Source organism: Notechis scutatus, chromosome 3 (genome assembly GCF_049901735.1).
Source record: "Notechis scutatus isolate UNSWTSFEM ecotype Mainland chromosome 3, rNotScu1.2, whole genome shotgun sequence".
In the NCBI taxonomy this organism is placed as follows: Eukaryota; Metazoa; Chordata; class Lepidosauria; order Squamata; family Elapidae; genus Notechis; species Notechis scutatus.
In genome coordinates this window covers 87,899,145-87,917,984 of record NC_142011.1, presented here as the reverse complement: position 1 = coordinate 87,917,984, position 18,840 = coordinate 87,899,145, and the positions used below count along the sequence as shown (strand labels likewise).

The window sequence follows — 18,840 nt, the reverse complement described above, 5'->3', positions numbered from 1 at the left end:
AACAGTTTACAAACCACTATAGGTGGATTCGTTCAACATCCGAAAACCAAACCAAACACATAACGGCTTCCTAAGGAAGTATGTTTCTAAATTAGCCTTCTGGGATAATGTCCAGAACTACTTACTTGTTCATCTCATCCCTTTTGTGCAAGAAGAGGGCCATTTCTCAAATAACTACCAATATATTTTGGGGCAAATAATATTCCGGATTTACAATTCTTAATCCAATTGTGTCTTTGGGAATAGTCACAATTTAAACCGGGTGCAACAGAACTAATTCTCTGCTCAAAGCCTTGAGAGATATGTCCAACTTCAGCACACTGCTGCCCTCTGATGACCATTCAGGGTCACCCTTCAGTTTATAATCTGACCAGCTCTACAACTTCTGCAGCTTCTGCATAGAGACTTGATCCTTCATTCAGCATGCAAAAGCACAGGTACACCACATTCTCAGAATATCCCTCCCTAGAGGAGTTTGCCTGAGGTTCCTCTTTCCATCACTTATTCTGTACATAATAAAAACTATTCACCTGGGCCTTTTCTTGCCGATTATTATTATTATTATTTTGGTTGGATCTATTGTTAGTGCCATTTGTGTATGCTTGGCATTTATTTTATGTGACTCCGGAGTGAGTCATACATGGTGTTTGCATTATTAATACATAAATAAATGTATATTTAGAGTGTGTGATATTCTAAATCCAGAATACGTTTGCTTCTAGCTGTGCCTGAAACAGAACACCAGATTAACTATTGGTCTGATTTAATATGGCTGTTAAAATAACCCCCCCAGCTTGTTTAAATTAAAAATAAAGATTATTATTTTTTTACCTTGCAGTCCATCTTCAGTATATGCTGGGCAATGACCTTTGCATTATTATTCGCAAACATCTCTTTGACTCTCTTTAACATTGTGGTCTCCAGGGGCTTATTTTCTAGGGGAAGAAGTTTTGACTCAAAGTGGTTTGGCCTGAAGCCAGAGACCTTCTCAATGGCAGGTGTGACAAAGATGGGACCCTCTTTGCTTATCTCCAACTGAGCTGTGTGTGGGTCCACAGAACTCAGCAAAGAGTCACTGTCATCCAGGATCAAGGATGAGTGTGTCCCATTGTCCTTCGTTGTCAGATGCTCTACAAAGCTGTCCGTCGGGCATAAAGGTTGCTTTGTGGGCCTGCCCTCTGTGGGAAAAGCTGCATTCAGTTCACCATACAGGACGTCCAAGCCTTGCAGTGGCCTCAGAAATGGCAGTTTACTGGGCTTCGGCGGAGGTCTCAAATGAAGCTGGCTGTCAGAACCCCTGAGGGCATCACTAATCTGCAACTCTGAAGCAAATCTCCGGAACATCAGGGGGCTCAGATTAGGTTCGCTGCCAGTTCTAAAAGCCGGAGACTTTGTACAAGGACTATTTTCAGTTTCCGTTCCTTGGGAAGGATATCTTGAACCTGAAAAGAAAAGGGGTGGGAGAAAAAGAAGTGTGACATTGCTATTTGAGGTATCAAATTGAAGGTGACCAAAGCTTGATCAGAAAGTCAAAGGAGAGGGGGAGGAGATTCCTCAAGTCCCTTGCCAGAATACCCATAGCCATGTGTGATGACCCAGGGTGGGATACAACACAAACACAGTCACAAAAACCCAGTGAAGCCCCTTTTATTCCTTCACTTTGCTTCCAAGCTTCAAATATCCTTGACGGAAGACAAAAAACTCCCACACAAACAGTTACAAGAAGGAGGGAAAAAGCAACACAAACCAGGCAAGATAAGGGATGGAGGACGTCCGCAGATAACAGAACACACACTGGGAAGGACGCCAAACTCAGAAAGAAACCATAAACTAGAGATAATTCCATGCTTTGTTTCCAGCGTTCATCCTTATGCATGTCCGTCCTCTTATTCAGTTGTCACAGCTGCACCCCATGAAGAGGATCTCCTCCCGAGTATACCACATCTCTCCCTTATCCTCTCCTCCCTGCATGACCTAGGATGGATAGGGGATGGGCCTGGTTCCTCCTCTGACTGCCCAACTGGCCTCTGCCCTTCCCCAGCCTCCTCCACAACCTCCAGAGCCATACTTCCACTCCCTATCGGCTATTCCTCCTCTGCCTCAGAGTCAGTCTCCACCAGGGGCATGACACCATGTTATTTCTCGAGCATTGGACCAGACCTACTCCCTCCCTGTCTACTATTCTGCCTGATTTCAGGATATGATATTATTCTTTAACAAGGTATTTTCACCGAAGTGAACAGATTCCACATCACAACTGAAGGTTGTGATAGCAGTAAGCTGCACTTTGCGGAGGTATCAAAAAGAAAGGAGGGAAACTCTAGAGAGAAGAATTCAAATTCAGGTAGTCCTCAACTTACAACAGTTCATTTAATAACAGTTCAAAGTTACAATGGCACTGAAAAAAAGTGACTTATGAGTGTTCTTCACATTTACGACCGTTGAAGCATCCCCATGGGCACATGATCAAAATTCAGATGCTTGGTAACTGACTCATATTTATGACTGTTGCCATGTCCCAGTGTCATGTGCTCCCCTTTTAAAACCCTCTGACAAGTAGTCAATGGGGAAGACAGATTCACTTAACAACCATGTTACTAACTTAACAACTGCAGTGATTCACAGAACAACGGTGTCCAGAAAGGTCGCAAAATGGGACAAAACTTACTTAACAAATGTCTCATTTAGCAACAGAAATCTTGGGCTCTTTTGTGGTCATAAGTTGAGGAACCACCTATATCAAGACATAGCGAGTGTAATGAAAGAGGGTATGATATGAAAGTCCTGACATTTATTCATAACACGGATTTTGAATAACTTGGACACATTGGAGAAAAAGGTGTGGACTAGGATTTTGAGCTTTGCTTGAGCCTTTTTACTGGGACAATACGGAAAGAGGAGAATGGGATTCTCTTAAGCTTTGGGATATGAGCTATATACTGTACTTTCTTGCATAGGGGTGCCACATCTTTTAATATGTTCCCCTACAGATATTTTCATTTGTGAACATAGTGAGCATGCCAGCTCCATGAGCTTTCTATTACCTCTCCACCCCGGGCCTGTCATTTCCTTGTGGAAAATGTTTCAGATCACTTGAATTTGAATGCCACATACATAAGATGCAGAGCTGAGGGACACTTGAGTGACAAATTCCATCCATCTACGTCCTCTCCCCGTTGACATCCCAGCTATACAAAGCAGCTGCGGTGGGAAATCACTCTGTGGTAAATGAGATATTACCGGCTGTACAGTCAGCAGTGAAAAATCTCCAGGCCTTAGAAAAGGAGCTGATCTATAATTGACTCTGATGGGCCAAAGAAGAAACGAGGACTTCGTGACTCACTAAGATGAAAAGAACATTTTGCTAGAAAAGGGAAGCTGAGCATATGAGGTTTTATGAATGGAATTAACTCCAGAGACTAGCCCCTGTGTCATCAGAAAAGCCAATGGCCTTTAAAATATAGGACAACACTTATAGAGTTATTAAAGTTCAGGATTTGCCAACTGGTCCACAAGCAAAGGTTCTCCTGACATAAAAGATACTTGGCTGAATTGCAATATCACCATGCAAAGTAGGAGAGACCATCAAAGCTTCTTATCCTCTTAAAGCAGGGGTGGGCAAACATTTTGGCTCGGGGGGCCGTATTCACTTTTAAAATTTGACAGACGGGCCGGGTCAGCACAAGATTTTTGGGAATCGCCCCCTTCCCCCTTCTTCTCCCCTTCCCCTCCCCTTGGAGGCCCCCTGAGTCAGGAGTTGCTACTGCCGGCGCGGCTCCATGCGGCTCCAGTCCCACGTTGCCTCGGGAAGGGAAAGGCAAAAGGAAGAGCCGCGGCGGTGCTTTGCAACGGCAGCAGCGGCACCGGAGGTTCAGGCTCAGCGGCTCCTGGTTTTGCCTTTCCCTTCCCAAGGCAACTTGGGACTAGAGCCGCGGAGCTGCACCGGTGGTAGCAACTCCTGACAGCCCCAGCTGGACACCTGAGCAGAGCCCGGGCAGAACTGCCTGTTGCTGCTCGGGCGCTGCTGCGGGCATCTGGCTGCCCAAGTAAAGAACCGCACCAGCTCAGGGCAACTGTGAGGAGCAAGAGGGGAGAGGCAGAGAAGGAGGCAGAGAAGGAGGAGAGCACCTGGCCAGTTGGGGAGGCTTCTTGTGCTGCCACTTGGGAGGCTTCTTCTCGGCTCCACTCTGCTTCTCCAACATCCGGCGCTGCCCTGTTCTGTGCGCCGGCTGCTCGGACTTGCTGGGCCTGACACAGAACAGGGCGGCGCCGGATGTTGGAGAAGCAGAGCGGAGCCGGAGATCATTAGCTGCCTCTTTCGCAGCACAAGAAGAACAGGGTGGTGCCGGACCATTGGAGAAGCGGAGCAAAGCCGGAGATTAGTAGCTGCCTCTTTCGGCTCAAGAAAGCTTCCCCAACCAGCCGGCTGGTCTCCTCCTTCTCTGCCTGTTTGTTCTGTATGGCCGAGGAGGAGGAGACCAGCTGAGAAGCTGCGCTGCCAGGCGGGGCCCACGCAGCGCAGGGCAACACGCCACCGCCCAGCCCTGGCGAGAGGAAAGCAGTGGGCGTTCCCGGGGCGGTGGCCTTGGCCCGCTACCAGGGAAGCGGCTGCCCAGCTCCGTGTTGTGTGTGCAATTTTTGGCGCTCGGCACGGGTCTCTTTTGGCCGGCCCCAATTTTTTTTCAGAGAGGAATATTTTTTTTCAGAGGCGGGCCGTATTAAAATGACCAACGGGCCGGATGTGTCCAGCGGGCCGTAGTTTGCCCACCCCTGTCTTAAAGTAATATGAGGCAAATTCAGCCACTTCTCTTCTTTTTTCCTCAAAACCGTTTGGAGGAATGAATAAGGAAATGGGGGAACATTCAAACAAGGGAAGAGATACATCACAGATATACATCCAACGGTACCTGTGCTAGTAATAATGTTCAGGGGGAATATATCTTATTTTAACATGACAGGGTTATACTTAGATGGTAACAATTTTGTACTATGCTAAAACTAGACCTCACAAATTAAGAAAAGATTGGTCTTATTTCTCTCACTTCGAAAAAAATTATTCTATAATTAGTTTTGTTTTGCATTCCTTATTTTGCTTTTGGAAGCTTGGAAATTATCAACAGGCAGTTTAGAGAATAGTTTAATCTCTCAGCTACCTCAGAGACTGGAAGAGGAATTGCTCAAAAAAACATTTTGAAGTACAAAATGCTTTCTTGAGAGAAAGGAAACCATAAAATAAAGAGGAAATGGGAACTGGGAACGAAGTTATCACTTAATTTAAGTACTGAGGCCCACAATTCCTCTTGTTTTGTCAATTTATCATATTTTGGCTCTAAGGGTCATGCTGATTCTCTGGACATGTTGGGATACATCTGTGAGACAGATGTTTTCTGCTATAACAAGCTAACATCATTATCATTCTCTGGAGGAAAAGGAGAAGCTTGAGTGAAAGACTTGGTTGCCATAGATTTTATTATTTCTTCTTTATGTTTTGGTTTTCTTTTTTTAAAGAAACCAAAACCGTACAGTCAGGTGTGTGTGTGTTATAGTTCAATAGAATAGAATAGAATTCTTTATTGGCCAAGTGTGATTGGACACACAAGGAATTTGTCTTGGTGCAAATGCTCTCAGTGTACATAAAAGAAAAGATACATTCATCAAGAGTCAAGAATCATAAGGTACAACACTTAATGATAGTCATAGGGTACAATAAGCAATCAAATCATACTAGCAAACAGTCAATATAAATCATAAGGATACATTGGAGGCCACAATAAAGAGACTGTCCCTAGAATTCTTGTCATTCTTTTGTTGAATTTTTAGAATCTTAGCATATTAATACTGGGATTTTGTTGCCTATGTGTAGGTGAATCTAGCTCTTTATGTTTTTTTTATCCTGAAAGGAATACATGTAGTAGTATGGAACATAGAAAAATCCTCATCCTTACCATTTATTTAAGGTGAAGCTGAATCCTTCCTTCAAGCTGAGTTTAACTTTTGGTGTTTTCGCCAATTACTACTGCCTTCCTTCACAATGGTTTTTTCAACTTCTCAATCTATCCTGCAGCTCTGAAAAATCCCACATAGCCTCCCATCTGAATACTGAGAAAGCCCTACAGATTTTATTCTGCTAGTCATTGCTAACTATATACTAGATGCTCATCTCTATAACCGTGGACATGAGACAGTGCTGTGCGAAGTCATGTCCATAGTTAGTGGCCAGCATGTCGTCGTGGAACACTGTTTCCTTCCCATCAAAGTGGTACCTATTCATCTACTTGTATTTGCATGCTTTTGAACTTCTAGGTGAGCAAGAGCAAGGTGAAGACAAGCGCTCCCCTTGTCCTGCAATGTGTCAGCGTTCCAGCAACCCTCCATTCCAATCAATAACTCTGAGACAGACATATCTCAAAGGTACCTTTATTTGATAGTAACTGGCACATCTGTGGAATCCCAAAACTGAAAGTTCAGGGCTTCCTTGCAAAAGTCAAAACTACAAATCCCCTCTTAGCCATCCCCACATCACATGGTCCAATCACCATCCGTCCTAAAGTAAGATTCTCAATTCATTATATGCCACACTCACTGACCTTGAACCAAACAAAATATTTTTATTTTGTCTAACTAGATATACTCAAATGAATTCCTCCCTCCCACTTTCTCAGGCTCAATTGTGTCAGTGTGGGAGCATCAAATCTCAATATGGCTTCCAAAGCTGACACAAGTCCTCGAGTCCTGGCAGTTGGCCTTCCAACCCACAAGCCCAGTGGCTTAACTGCCAAGCCATCACGCTGCCCCTGAGTACTAACCAGAGCAAATTCTGCTTAGCTATCCAAAGCAATTAAGGTTGGCTAGTTTCTGCTATCTGCTGGAGCATTGTTTATTTCATCCTTTTTAGAATGCCTCTTTAGCTCACTGTTTTTTGTGACAGTTAGGAAATTTACCTCAAATGTTATTTAGCAAATAAGCTCCTATATAGTGCAATCCTAAAGATTTTTACCTCAAAGTACATTGGATGAGATTGCAGTCTTTATCTAAATTGCACCATTCCCATGACCCAAATAAGACACAGATAGCTAAGGACTCAAACAGGCCACACTGTATGTATCACTAAATTAAGACTAGGAAGGTAATCTGGCTAAGATTGAGCTTCTAGTAGGATAAGGAATGGATGAAAAAAATCCACATAGATATTTTATAGACAGAAGATATATTAACAGCAACCTACTGCCCCAACTCCATTTACCTTTTTAGAGTGGGCCAAACATACCTATTGGCAGATAACTTTCTGATTGATGAGTCTTTAAGGGGAATCGCTTCTCCGGCATGCGATCCAAACATGCTGGCTGGCTACCACTTTTTTCTTTGTTTCTGAAAGAAGGAAGCAATTGGCATAATGCAGTTCAACTCTTTGGGGAATCCATCTTCATCCCTCTGTACTTGATCTATTTCCTCTAATGCTTTATTGGGTTCAAGGGAAATACAAAGTTCCAAAGAGAGAGAGAAATATTGCTTTTCAGAGGCCTACAGCAAACCTGCCCAGATTGTTCAGGTGAGAGCATGGCATGTGCAGGAAGTGGATGCTCCTCTGGGAGCAAGTAAAAAAAATTCTTACAGCTTCAAAATTTAGAAAAGTTAACAGCATTTTGGAAATCCCTGGTCTAAAGTAACTGTTGGTCTTTCAAATGTTGGACTTTGTCTTGGCCAGTATTTCTCAATCTTGGAAACTTTAAAAAGTGTGGACTTCAACTTCCAGAATTCTCCAGCTGGAATTCTCCAGCCGGCTGGAGAATTTGGGGAATTGAAGTCCATACTTCTTGAAGTTCCCAAAGTTAAGAAACACTGATCTAAATGGACAAAGACAGATAAGTCTGTCTTTAATATTTTATTTTTGTTTAACTTCTGTGCACCAGAACCAAAATAGGGTAAAGCTTTTAAGAAATCAAGCCTCCCTAAAGCTTTCATTATAAGCAGTCTTGGTGGCATTTGTCAAATGTCACACAACGTACAACAAACTAATCAACTCTCTCTAAGCCCAACCATTTGTGAACCCATGCTACTGGTTCGTTTATGGGTCACCGTGTCTCAGAAGATTGGGTTAGTCGGTGGGTTAAAGCATGGTTAAATTAGCTAGGAATCAACTACTGGTATGAATGAACCCTACTGTGGTATGGTATGAATGAACCCTGAAACTGCAGAGGTTGGATCAGAATAACAAAATTGGGGTAGTAAGATCAGCTCACCCCTTCCCATAGTAACCATGTCCTTACACTCAACCTAGCCTACTTCACTGGCTTTACTTGAGAAAATGAGAAAGGAACCACACAGATTTCCACAGGAAGCAAAGAAGGTTTTAAATCCCCCCCCCCACACCCCAATGAAGGTATTTCCAATTGGTCAATCTGCTTGCCTGTTTATTTAAGACAACACAACCAAAGAACAACAACAAAACAGTTCAGGAAATTTGTGGACTGGATTTCTGGACCTGCTTAAAATTATTTTAAATGGCTATAGAAATGAGACATTGGCTTGCAAATCCAGAGATGGTTTAGGAAGTGCTGAGTCTGAACCTTTTGCATAATACAAATCCCTTTCTTGACAAGGTATTAACTCAGCCTCTCTCTCTCTCTCTCTCTCTCTCTCTCTCCTCCCTCCCTCCCTCCCTCCCTCCCTCCCTCCCTCTCTGTATATTTTAGTGGAGAGAAGCAAAAAGAGTCCCTTGCTTTTTTCTGCCACTTGACTGAATACAACCTTGAGATGGATTTGAAAGTGACACCGCAGGGAGAAAAGGGTTAAAGGGCTTTTTACAGCCTTCAGAGCTCTCTTCCAGCTTTCAGAGAGATGACACCTTTTGGTTCATTTTCAGATCTTCTGCAACATGTCTGAACGAATGAAAAGGGAGTGATTTTGCAAACCAATCCATAAATGTACCCCAGCCATTCAGCATTGTAACCCACACACAACAACCCTCTCTGGTGAAACCGAGTGGCAGTACCTTAAAAGATTTCCTTTGGCTAAAGTGGACTCTCTCGCCTGTTGATTGCACACATGAAGGCTCAGTCTTTGTGGGGTTTCTACTTGCCCCTCTGGAATGCTCTCTTCTCTTGGCAGGACTGGAGACACCCCATATTTCTCCTCCAGGCATCTCAGGGGAACCATTCTGTTTATGGGCTGAAATATAATCGCTCCACTCTGCTTTGATATGGGCTTGCGATTTCCTACGTAACATCGCACCAGGCCAGGGATGGTGTCAAAGCCTTCGTCTTCAAAGTGAAACTGCGCCCGACAGTGAGCTTCGCTGAGCCGCAAGATAGTTTTATTGATCTTGAAATGCTGAGAAATGTTCTTCCACTGACAGGTAAGGACAAAATTTCCAGGACTGGAAAGAGAATCTCTAATCAAAAAGTCACCGTCTCTCTGAACGAGGCTCTCAGACACCTTTAAAAGAAAAGAAAAAAAACATGCCTGATTGAAACAAGAGGAAATTATCCATGGCTAGACCACCCCCCCAGTCAGTTCCCCCCTACCTGGTATATTTTTAGTGATAGGGACACGGTGGCTCAGTGGCTAAGACACTGAGCTTGTCGATCAGAAAGGTCGGCAGTTCGGCAGTTCAAATCCCGAGCGCTATGTAACGGAATGAGCTCCCGTTACTTGTCCCAGCTTTTGCCAACCTAGCAGTTCGAAAGCATGTAAAAATGCAAGTAGAAAAATAGGGACCACTTTGGTGGGAAGATAACAGCATTCCATGTGCCTTCGGTGTTTAGTCACGCTGGCCACATGACCATGGAGACATCTTCGGACAGCACTGGCTCTTGGGTTTTGTAACAGAGATCTCCCTAGAGCTGGAAACGACTAGCACATATGTGTGAGGGGAACTTTTACCTATTTTTAGTAAAGATACACATACAACCATCTTCATGGCACAGTGTAGAAGAGCTAGAGATCATGTGTGGGATCAGTTATCTCCAATTCTGTCTGCCTATCCCATGAGATCCAACAGGATGGCCATGCACTGGGTTTCCTCTCTGAAACAGCATCAATTAAGGGGACCCAGCACCTTCCTTGCCCTTCAGAATGGTGCTGATCTTGCTGGCTTTCCATAAATCTTTAAAAAGTTGGGGAAATTTTTTTCCTTCTTAGACCTGTATGTCAAATAGTTTGGATTGTCTGAATAGATTGGGTTTGGCCTTAGTTTGTGCTGTTTCATGCTATGCTTTTTTTGGTCCGTATGCTTATTGTTTGTTTTATATATATATTTATTTATATTGGCAACCCAGAGTCAAAATCTGCAAGCTGGGCAGCCGCATAATTTGCTTAAATAAAAAGTAATATTTTTAAAATGCAGTGTGCATTACAAAACATTAAAAATATGTTCCAAACCAAAAATGATTTGTATTTGTTTGACAAGCATTCAGCAAAAACAGTAAGTTATATTATAGTTCGTTTGCACGGTCAGCCAGATCTTCAGACTGGATTTGGCATTTTTATTCACCTACCTGAGATAGGCAGATGTGGAGATTTGATAGTATTAGAGGTATCATCACAGGCTGTTAAGCTGTTCTGAGTAAAACTGCCTTTTGCAATTGACTGGTGGTGAATTTTTCAATTTTTCAATGCCTATTATTATTATTATTATTATTATTATTATTATTATTATTATTATTATTATTATTATTATTATTATTATTATGCAGCTGATCTTAACCAGTCCTTCAGCTTTTCTGTATTAAGGTTTATGCCAGAATTTAATTTATATATTCTTTCTTTTCTAGCTTAATTTTCATTTCTTCTGTCTCATGCAGATATTTATTAGCTGTCATGTTTGAACCTTACAAAAATATTAAGCCTTTTTCTCACAAGACCAAATTCAGATTGCTTTATAAAATATAAGACGTTCCAAACTCCCCTACCTGAGGAGAATCATAATTCTGATTCTGTTACTTCTGAAATCAAGACCAAGGTTACTTGGCTAGAATGCAAGAATGTTTTGCAGGAACAATCCAATCAGCAGGAATCCCTACCCTACCCTACCCTGCTCTACCCTACCCTGCTCTACCCTACCCTACCCTACCCTACCCTACCATAAAGAATGAGCAAACTGGACTAATTAAGATAAATTCCATTTCTTGAAGAAAAGATATGCTCTCTTTTACAGCAATCAGTTCAGTAATACTTGATAATATTCTACCCGTCACTCTGGAGTGCCCAGAGAGCATTCCTTGAGGTTTTAACAATCACCTAGATCATTTTGTTTTCAACTGAGATGGAAGGTTTCCTGTTGTGTTTTCAATCTCATTCAACTATGTACTGCAGCTATTACCAGAGAGACTCTATATCGCAATAAAATTGTTAATCTCTGAGGCTGTATAAGCACTCTTAACCTTCTGACTGCTACAAAATCAGCATTAATATTCTTCTGGAACCATTCAGGGAATGCATATTAATTGGGAAAAGAAAACAAAGTGATCAGAGCACAATGAGATTTAAACATGCCAGTGTTAATAAAATGTATAAATGTATAATAAAATGCTTTGATAATGTTAAGCAGCCTTGTGCCTTCTACCATGTTTCCCTGAAAATAAGACCGGGTCATATTAATTTTTGCTCCAAAACATCCATTAGGGCTTATTTTCTGGTTAGGTCTATTTTTCAGGGAAATACAGTAAAAAACACATCCGTCTGGCTGCCGATCTTAACTGGACTTTATTTTGGGGGGGTAGGGCTTACATTACAAGCATCCTTACGAGCATCATGCTAGGGCTTATTTTCCAGTTGGATCTTATTTTCGGGGAAACATGGTCGATACGTGGAAGTATAATTCCTGTAATACTGACCATGGCTGGTAGGAGCAATAGTCTATATCATTTTGAGAACAACAGATTAGTGATAACAGCTGTAGTTTGACAGTATTTACAGTAACAATTTGATAGGTTACCCAATCCCATCATGATGTCCATTAAGATCAAACTATCCCTGGTGTTAATCGCACAAAATACAATAACCATACATGTATTTCAAAACTACAAATTGTCGCTACAGAAAGATGACTGCAGCTGCTAGACCAAACCCTCCTTGTGGTAGACTTAATCTTAGAATGCAGTATTGCTAGCTAACTCTGCCCACAGTCTGGAATTCGATCCTGACAGGCTCAAGGTTGACTCAGCCTTCCATCCTTCCAAGGCTGGTAAAATGATGACCCAGATTATTGGAGGCAATATGCTGACTCTGTAAATCTCTTAGAAGGGCTATAAAACTCTATGGTATGTGGTATATAAGTCTGTAGGTTTTGCTAATCAAAACTCTCCCTCTGAACTTGTATTTGTATTGAGAACAAGTTCAGTGAATCCAATTTCTCAGGCATATTCCTGAACCACAACTAGGTGAGAGCATTAGATACTTTGTCCTGTGGTCATACTACTACTATTTTTCTCCTTATATATCTCATTTTTAAAACAGCACATCTCCCTCACAGATGGACTCTGGGTGATGTACACATAAAATATTGAAAACATAAACACCATATATAAAATTTAAGAAGAGGCAAATGATGTTAAAAATGGATTAGAAGACCACTTACAACTTTAAATGATCTTTAGACCATCTGCACGGACTAATTTGAAATGTTAAAACATAAAATCAATATAGATTTTGTCCTGACTGCCACCAATGGACAATCTTTTATTCTGGAAACTCCAAAATACTGGATTGGATCTAGCTGAGTCAGAGCAGATTCATTACATCAATGGAATTTAAATTGATAGATAAGTATAAATAAATAGGATTCTAGACTATTGTGAACAATATTCTTTCATTGGTTTGTATGAAGAATCCAGTTCTTTCAGTGGCTTCTTTACCTGTATCTAACACATTTACTTGCAACATGAAATACTATTTTAATTGTCTTTCCTATTTTTAATCAGACAACCTTTAATTATCAAACATTGCAAGATTGATTCCCACAGGAGTAGTTATAACTAAGAAGATTTGCATTTTGATTACCAGCTCATGCTGTTTCAGTTGCCTGGGATTAAAATAGTAACAGCTCTTCTCATTCAGGTACTAAAGTTCATTTAGGTGTCATGATAAAAACCAAGTTGAGAACAGAAATGTAGTTTATTGCTTTTAACTATCTTACCAAATCCCTAAAAGAAAGGCATTTTGCAAATGTCAGTACTATTATTTTCAGCCTGATTGAAGCTATTTCTCTAACCAGTTGTATGCATAATGTACTACTGGAAAAGCAAACAGCAATCAGAATAAATTTTGCAAGTTAAATATATTTGGCCTATTTTTGATATAATGGCCTTTAGTGTTAATGTTTTCAAATAATTTAGAAGTCTTTTCTCTAGAAAATGTTTCGAAGAGAACAACAGAAAAAGGATCCCCAAAATGATTCATGACAAATGCATGAGAGCTAGAAACGTGCTTGTTTCTTTTTTTTAAAAAAAGTGCAGATTTTTCAGAAAAAATAGCATAAAATATGCAAATCCAGGCAACAAATTCTGTGGTTATGTGGCAGTTTCATCAAAACCAAAAAAACCACACTGAAAAATGACAAAATCGACAGCAGAACACCTGGTATCAGAGGTGGATAACCAACTCAGAGATGGATAACAGACATATTTCCAACAATTCTCCCTCAAGGAACAGATCACTACACCCTACCTCGGGGAATGTCAAAAGAACCAGGCCTTTGTGGCCTTATGAAAGCACAAAAGAGTCAGGGTCATGCAGACCTCAGGGAGCACAATGTCTACAGAACAGGAACAGCTAACAAGAAGGTCCATCTTCTCAATCCTACAACATACAATGCTTTACAGCTTGGAGCAGGAGTCTCCAACCCAAAGCTGGCTGAGGAACTCTGGGAGTTGAAGTCCACAAGTCTTAAAGTTGCCAAGGTTGGAGACCCCTGGCTTGGAGCAAACCAATTGGTCCAGATCTTATTGGTCAGGCAGAAACAATTGGAGAAAGACAGTCCTCCACCTAACTATGGTCTAAAACTTGGAATAATCCAGTATGTTTCATTTCTCCACCAACTGTTCCTTTGTTCCACCTGGAGAAATCTCAAGGCGTGATTCCTGTAGCTTGTCCCATTAAAAGCTGAACTGTTGTAACTATATGAAGTGGGATCAAGGGTTGGCAGGATTTGGTACTACAGGTAAGCGGAGAGAACACAAAAGACTCTCCAGGGTTCCCTAAAAATGAGACCAAAAGGAACACACCTGCCGTGGAATCCGCCCATGGTACCATGCGTGGCTCCGCAAATCATCACTGCTCATCTGCAACTCTTCTTCCAGTTCCTTCTTCAGCTTTTCTGGGGAGCTGTCCATCACATGCTTCTCCTTTAAAAACTGCAAAAGAGAACAAGAAGGAAGGCTTGATTATGCCGAATCCAGGCCTTAAACAAGTGAAACAAAAGCCAGAAACTTTCAAAAGATAGAAACTCTATCTGGCCAGAAACTTTCATTTTACCTTACATGTCTGGAGGTCTGCAATTGCCAGCATTTCGCCAGCCTTTGATCTTTAAGGAGCATTTGCTAAAACTACTGCTGGGTGAGCAACTTAGGTAATGATTACTTGCAAAGGGGTGGATCACTCATGTCCCACCTGAATGTTTTGGGATAAGCATGAGTGTTCTGTTGGTCATTTATGTCTCTTCCTGCACAGAATGCAGAAAGAAAATAGAAGAGGAAATGCACTTAGGAGCAAGAGCTAGGCTGAAGCAGAAGGTTCAAGTTTAAACCTGTTGATCAGGGATGATACATTTACACCGAGTTTGCCCAACATACACTTTTTGATTATGGAATTAATTCATTTTCTAACTTTGCAGAAACCATCCTAAACCAGGGTTTTCAGGTTCAACTCAGCCTTCCTTTTTTTTTTTTTTTTTTAAAACAAGTTTTATTAAAAGTTTCAACAACAAACAAATCATTACATATTAAATCTTTCCCTGTCTTTCTACAATAATTTCCCCAATATTCTCATAAAACACAAACAAACACAAACAAACATAAAAAAATCTTTTAGTAAAGTACCTTGGCCCCAGTTACCTCTCTTTGCATGGGCTAAAATAATAGCACATATCACTCTTCACATTTCTATCTTATTTAATCCATCTTAATTAAATCATTAAATTTGTATCTTTTGCCCATTCATTATCCCTCTATCTCTTCTTATAATAAAAATTTCTCCTGAAATCACTAATCAGAGTATGATGCCTTTCTATCCTCCCCTAAGTTGGTAAAATTAACATTCAGCATAACAAATACCCAATTTGGTTCTGCTTGGTACATTCTATCCACCAAAAATATTTAAATACATTGTATCCTCCTTTCCTTCGATATTTTATTACATTTTAAAAATCAATCATTATTAAAAACTTCAACATTTTAATTTCTTATTAAATCTTAAACCATTCTAATTTACTATTTCAAATATAAATGTTACAATACCATCTTCTGTACCTTAGCAGAATCTTTCTTACAGAAATTTATATTTCATCCTTTGTCTCTAAAAAAATCCCTCTTCTCCCATCCAATTTTAAAGCTTTGAGGCTTTTCTCCGCCTTTCCCTTTCTTTCTTCCCCCACCAAATCTTCCTAGCCCCCTTCTTCTTCTAACCTCTGCCTTGCTGGGATCCCTTCTCTGTTGTGTTCCCTTTTTCTCTTGTTTGTTATCATTATATTTACTTTGCATCATATTTTTCTCTTTCTCAAATGTTTTTTTAGATCTTAAGTCCTTCATTTTCCTTGCTCTCTTCCTTCCTTCTTCCTTAGATAAGTTTTGGGATTCAATGAAGATGGCGTCTTCGTCTCTTCCTTGTTGTTCTTCTTCCGTTTCCATCTGTTCCATTGTCTGTTGGTAATTGACCAGCGCCATTTCTAGAAATAGAAAAGCTTTTTCCATGCCATCTTTGCAGGCTGCTTTTGTTTGCTCATATTCATCCCTCAGGTCTTCAAAAGGAAAGCCATTATAAATAAATCTTTTCTTTTCTTTATTCCTCTTTCTTCTTACACCAACCAAATATTCGAGAGAAAGGCAAAACAATCCCAAAATCCACAATCCTCAATAAATCCAAGCAAGCCAAAATTCCCCTTCCTCTTCCAGGGGTGGTATCAAACAAATAAAAAAAAAGAATCCAAATCTATATTTTAAAGCCTTATTAAGATTATATTTCTGTCCTCAAGTCTTCAAGGCATCTCCTCCAACAAGATCCAAATTTATATATTTTCTTTATCCTCTCCCTTCCGGCTTAATTCCGTCGGGAGGGAGAGTAAACTTTCCCTTCAGCACCTCAAAATAGCCGCTTTTTTTTTCTCTTGTGGAAGAAATCATCAGAAAACCATCTTTTCCAGGAATTAAATTAGATAAATCTCAAAGCCCTGGGTCGACCAAGAAGAACTTTCACTTTCAATAACTTTCTCTTCTTCCTCCTGCGCATACTTGCCCGGCTGTCAACTTCTTTGTGGCGGCCATTGCGGACCGCCGCTGCACCGTCCTGGTAACAGGGGTTCTGCCGGCCAGGAGGGGGTCTGCAACACCCCAAACCCTTCCTCCGGATCCCCTTACCTTCAGCTACCCCTGCAGGGCAGCCTTGCTCCGCACCCGTCCGGGTCGGAGCCCCAAAACGGCTAGCGGCGGGGATCGCGCAGCTCGCGAATCCCTACCGCTCGCGAAGCCGACAAACCGGAAACTCCCCAGGTTCAACTCAGCCTTCCTAAACACCTCAAGGTATAACCATTATGCAAATGCACCTGAAAGGTCTTGTGTAACCTGGTCATGTTTGCGGGAATGTAATATCAAAGACCGGTTTAAAGAGGAGTGAAGTGGGAGGCACCATTTATGCTTTGTTATGAGCTGTGATCAATGCATTTGAAACTCTATGATCAAGTATTGTAGGTCCTGAACACCAGCTTCTGGGCCAATAACAACTGTGCCTATTGTGGAAAGCCCCCCCCCAAGAATGAAATATTTTGAGGAATATTAAGAAGGCAAGATATTATAATTCCCCAAAATGGAGAAACATGCTCTTAAACCAACCCCAGTCTCCCTACCCCCAAGCAGAAACGGAGGAAGCCAGCTTTTAGAAATGCAGATTTGGTAATCCATTCAAGACAGGATGTTTCAAAACTCTTTGGTAGGATTAGAAAGCAGCACCTCACCCAAGATCCAATACAAGACGAAAGCCATTGGACACAATTGGAATTGCCCAACACCCTTTCAGAACACAAGCCCCTTCACTGCAGTCCAAACTTCCAACGTCACAGCAACCTGGGAGCTCAGATAAACAATAAACCAGAGATTGACCAGATTAGCTCAGACAAGCACCTAGCGTTTGCATTTCCTCTTTTGCCTAAAGATTGAGCTATGACCCCAACATAACCTGTACATGACCCCCATAAGGATTCGACAACAGCCAATAGAATATTAGAGGACATGTTTTTGCACAGGAACAGGAAGCTCAAATACAAAGCCCAAAGAAGGTATAAAAAGCTACTCTCAACTCCATTTTGTCAGCTGCCTAGAATCACATGTGGTTCCGCTTCATCAATAAATCATCTTTCCAATAACCAATAATGTTTCCAGTGTCTTTCTCCCAGCTTGGAACTGAACCAGATGGATTTTTCTTCCAAAACGTTGGTGCAGCAATCGCTCAAGAGTGGTTTGCTGTAATTTCACTACTTCCCTATTTCTAACACATCAGTACGGTAACTATGTTACATAATCCTATTTTGCTTCCATATACCTATACGAAGGGACTGTTACTGCCATATTCTCAGAAGCTTTGATCTCATATGCAGAAAGATTCCTATTCTTATAGCTTTTTTGAAGATAAGCTGCAGTGTATTTCAGACAGACTTAATAGCAGCATGCCTGACCTAATCTCCCAACCCCAGATAAAATTATTTTTGATGAAGCAGCAACACAATTCCATTTTAAGCTCCTGGTTGCGGTGGGAGCAACTCCATTGTTGCTAATAATCTAGTTTCTTTTGCTAGCCCGTTGTGGATTTCCTAAAAACTGTAGAAACATGAAATCAATAATTCAGTAATAACTAAATTCCTCCATATCCTCTTTCGGTCCTGTTTTGCCTCCGTGTAGATAGAGATGAAAAATAATTAGTGTGTGTGGGAATGAAATGTGAAGGTAGAGGACATCCGACAGTTAGCCATAAGAGAAGGTGTAAATTAGACTTAGCTTTCTTCTTTCTACAACACAATTGACCAGGAGGGGGCAGTTTAAGCTTCAAATAATCCTGAAGTGGTTTGGTATTAAAGCAAAATGACAAGGACTTCATAATTGCACAGATGCTTATCCCACCCTTAACACAGTCATGAGATCTCTGATAATTAGGAAATGCAAAGTTAAATTAAACCAAGGATGCAATCCATATTCTCCTACTGCTTTGAAGTTTCATGAACATCGTCATAGTGGTATGGGAATTGTAGACTAAAGCATCTGGAGTACTCCAAGCTTCTGCATTAGACCATCTATGAATTAAATTAATCTTGTTTTAATGCAATCCCCCTACTTTAATTTACTTCTGTTTTCTTAGAGAACTCACAGGGATTGCAGTGGCATTTTAATTAAACCCGCTTCTCTACTTGAAAGATTTTGTCTCAAATCAGATATCAGTGTGATTGTAAATAATTTTACTCCTTTCAGGACACATCTGTTTTCTTTTCTATTTATGTTATTTACATTTTGAAACTTTACTTGAGAACACTGGAAGAGCAACATATCTCTTATGAAATTCCCAAATCATTATAAATGGTTGAATTATGAAAAAAAAAATTCTTCAAAATAGAAGGTATCTGAAGCCACACATGTTCTTGAAGTG

General features: G+C 40.9%; 1 protein-coding gene across 5 annotated transcripts in view; it reads right to left on the bottom strand.

The window, feature by feature from the left end:
- BCAR3 (BCAR3 adaptor protein, NSP family member) overlaps nucleotides 1-18,840 on the bottom strand; it is a 91,560-nt gene that overhangs the window by 16,943 nt on the left and 55,777 nt on the right. For all 5 annotated transcript variants that reach the window (XM_087960671.1, XM_026671827.2, XM_087960673.1 and 2 more), the window contains 4 exons: nucleotides 14,223-14,351; nucleotides 8,993-9,435; nucleotides 7,268-7,368; nucleotides 832-1,442 (listed from right to left, as the gene is read on the bottom strand). In XM_087960671.1, coding sequence (XP_087816797.1) covers nucleotides 832-1,442; nucleotides 7,268-7,368; nucleotides 8,993-9,435; nucleotides 14,223-14,351 — 1,284 coding nt within the window. The remainder of the gene's footprint in view (nucleotides 1-831; nucleotides 1,443-7,267; nucleotides 7,369-8,992; nucleotides 9,436-14,222; nucleotides 14,352-18,840) is intronic.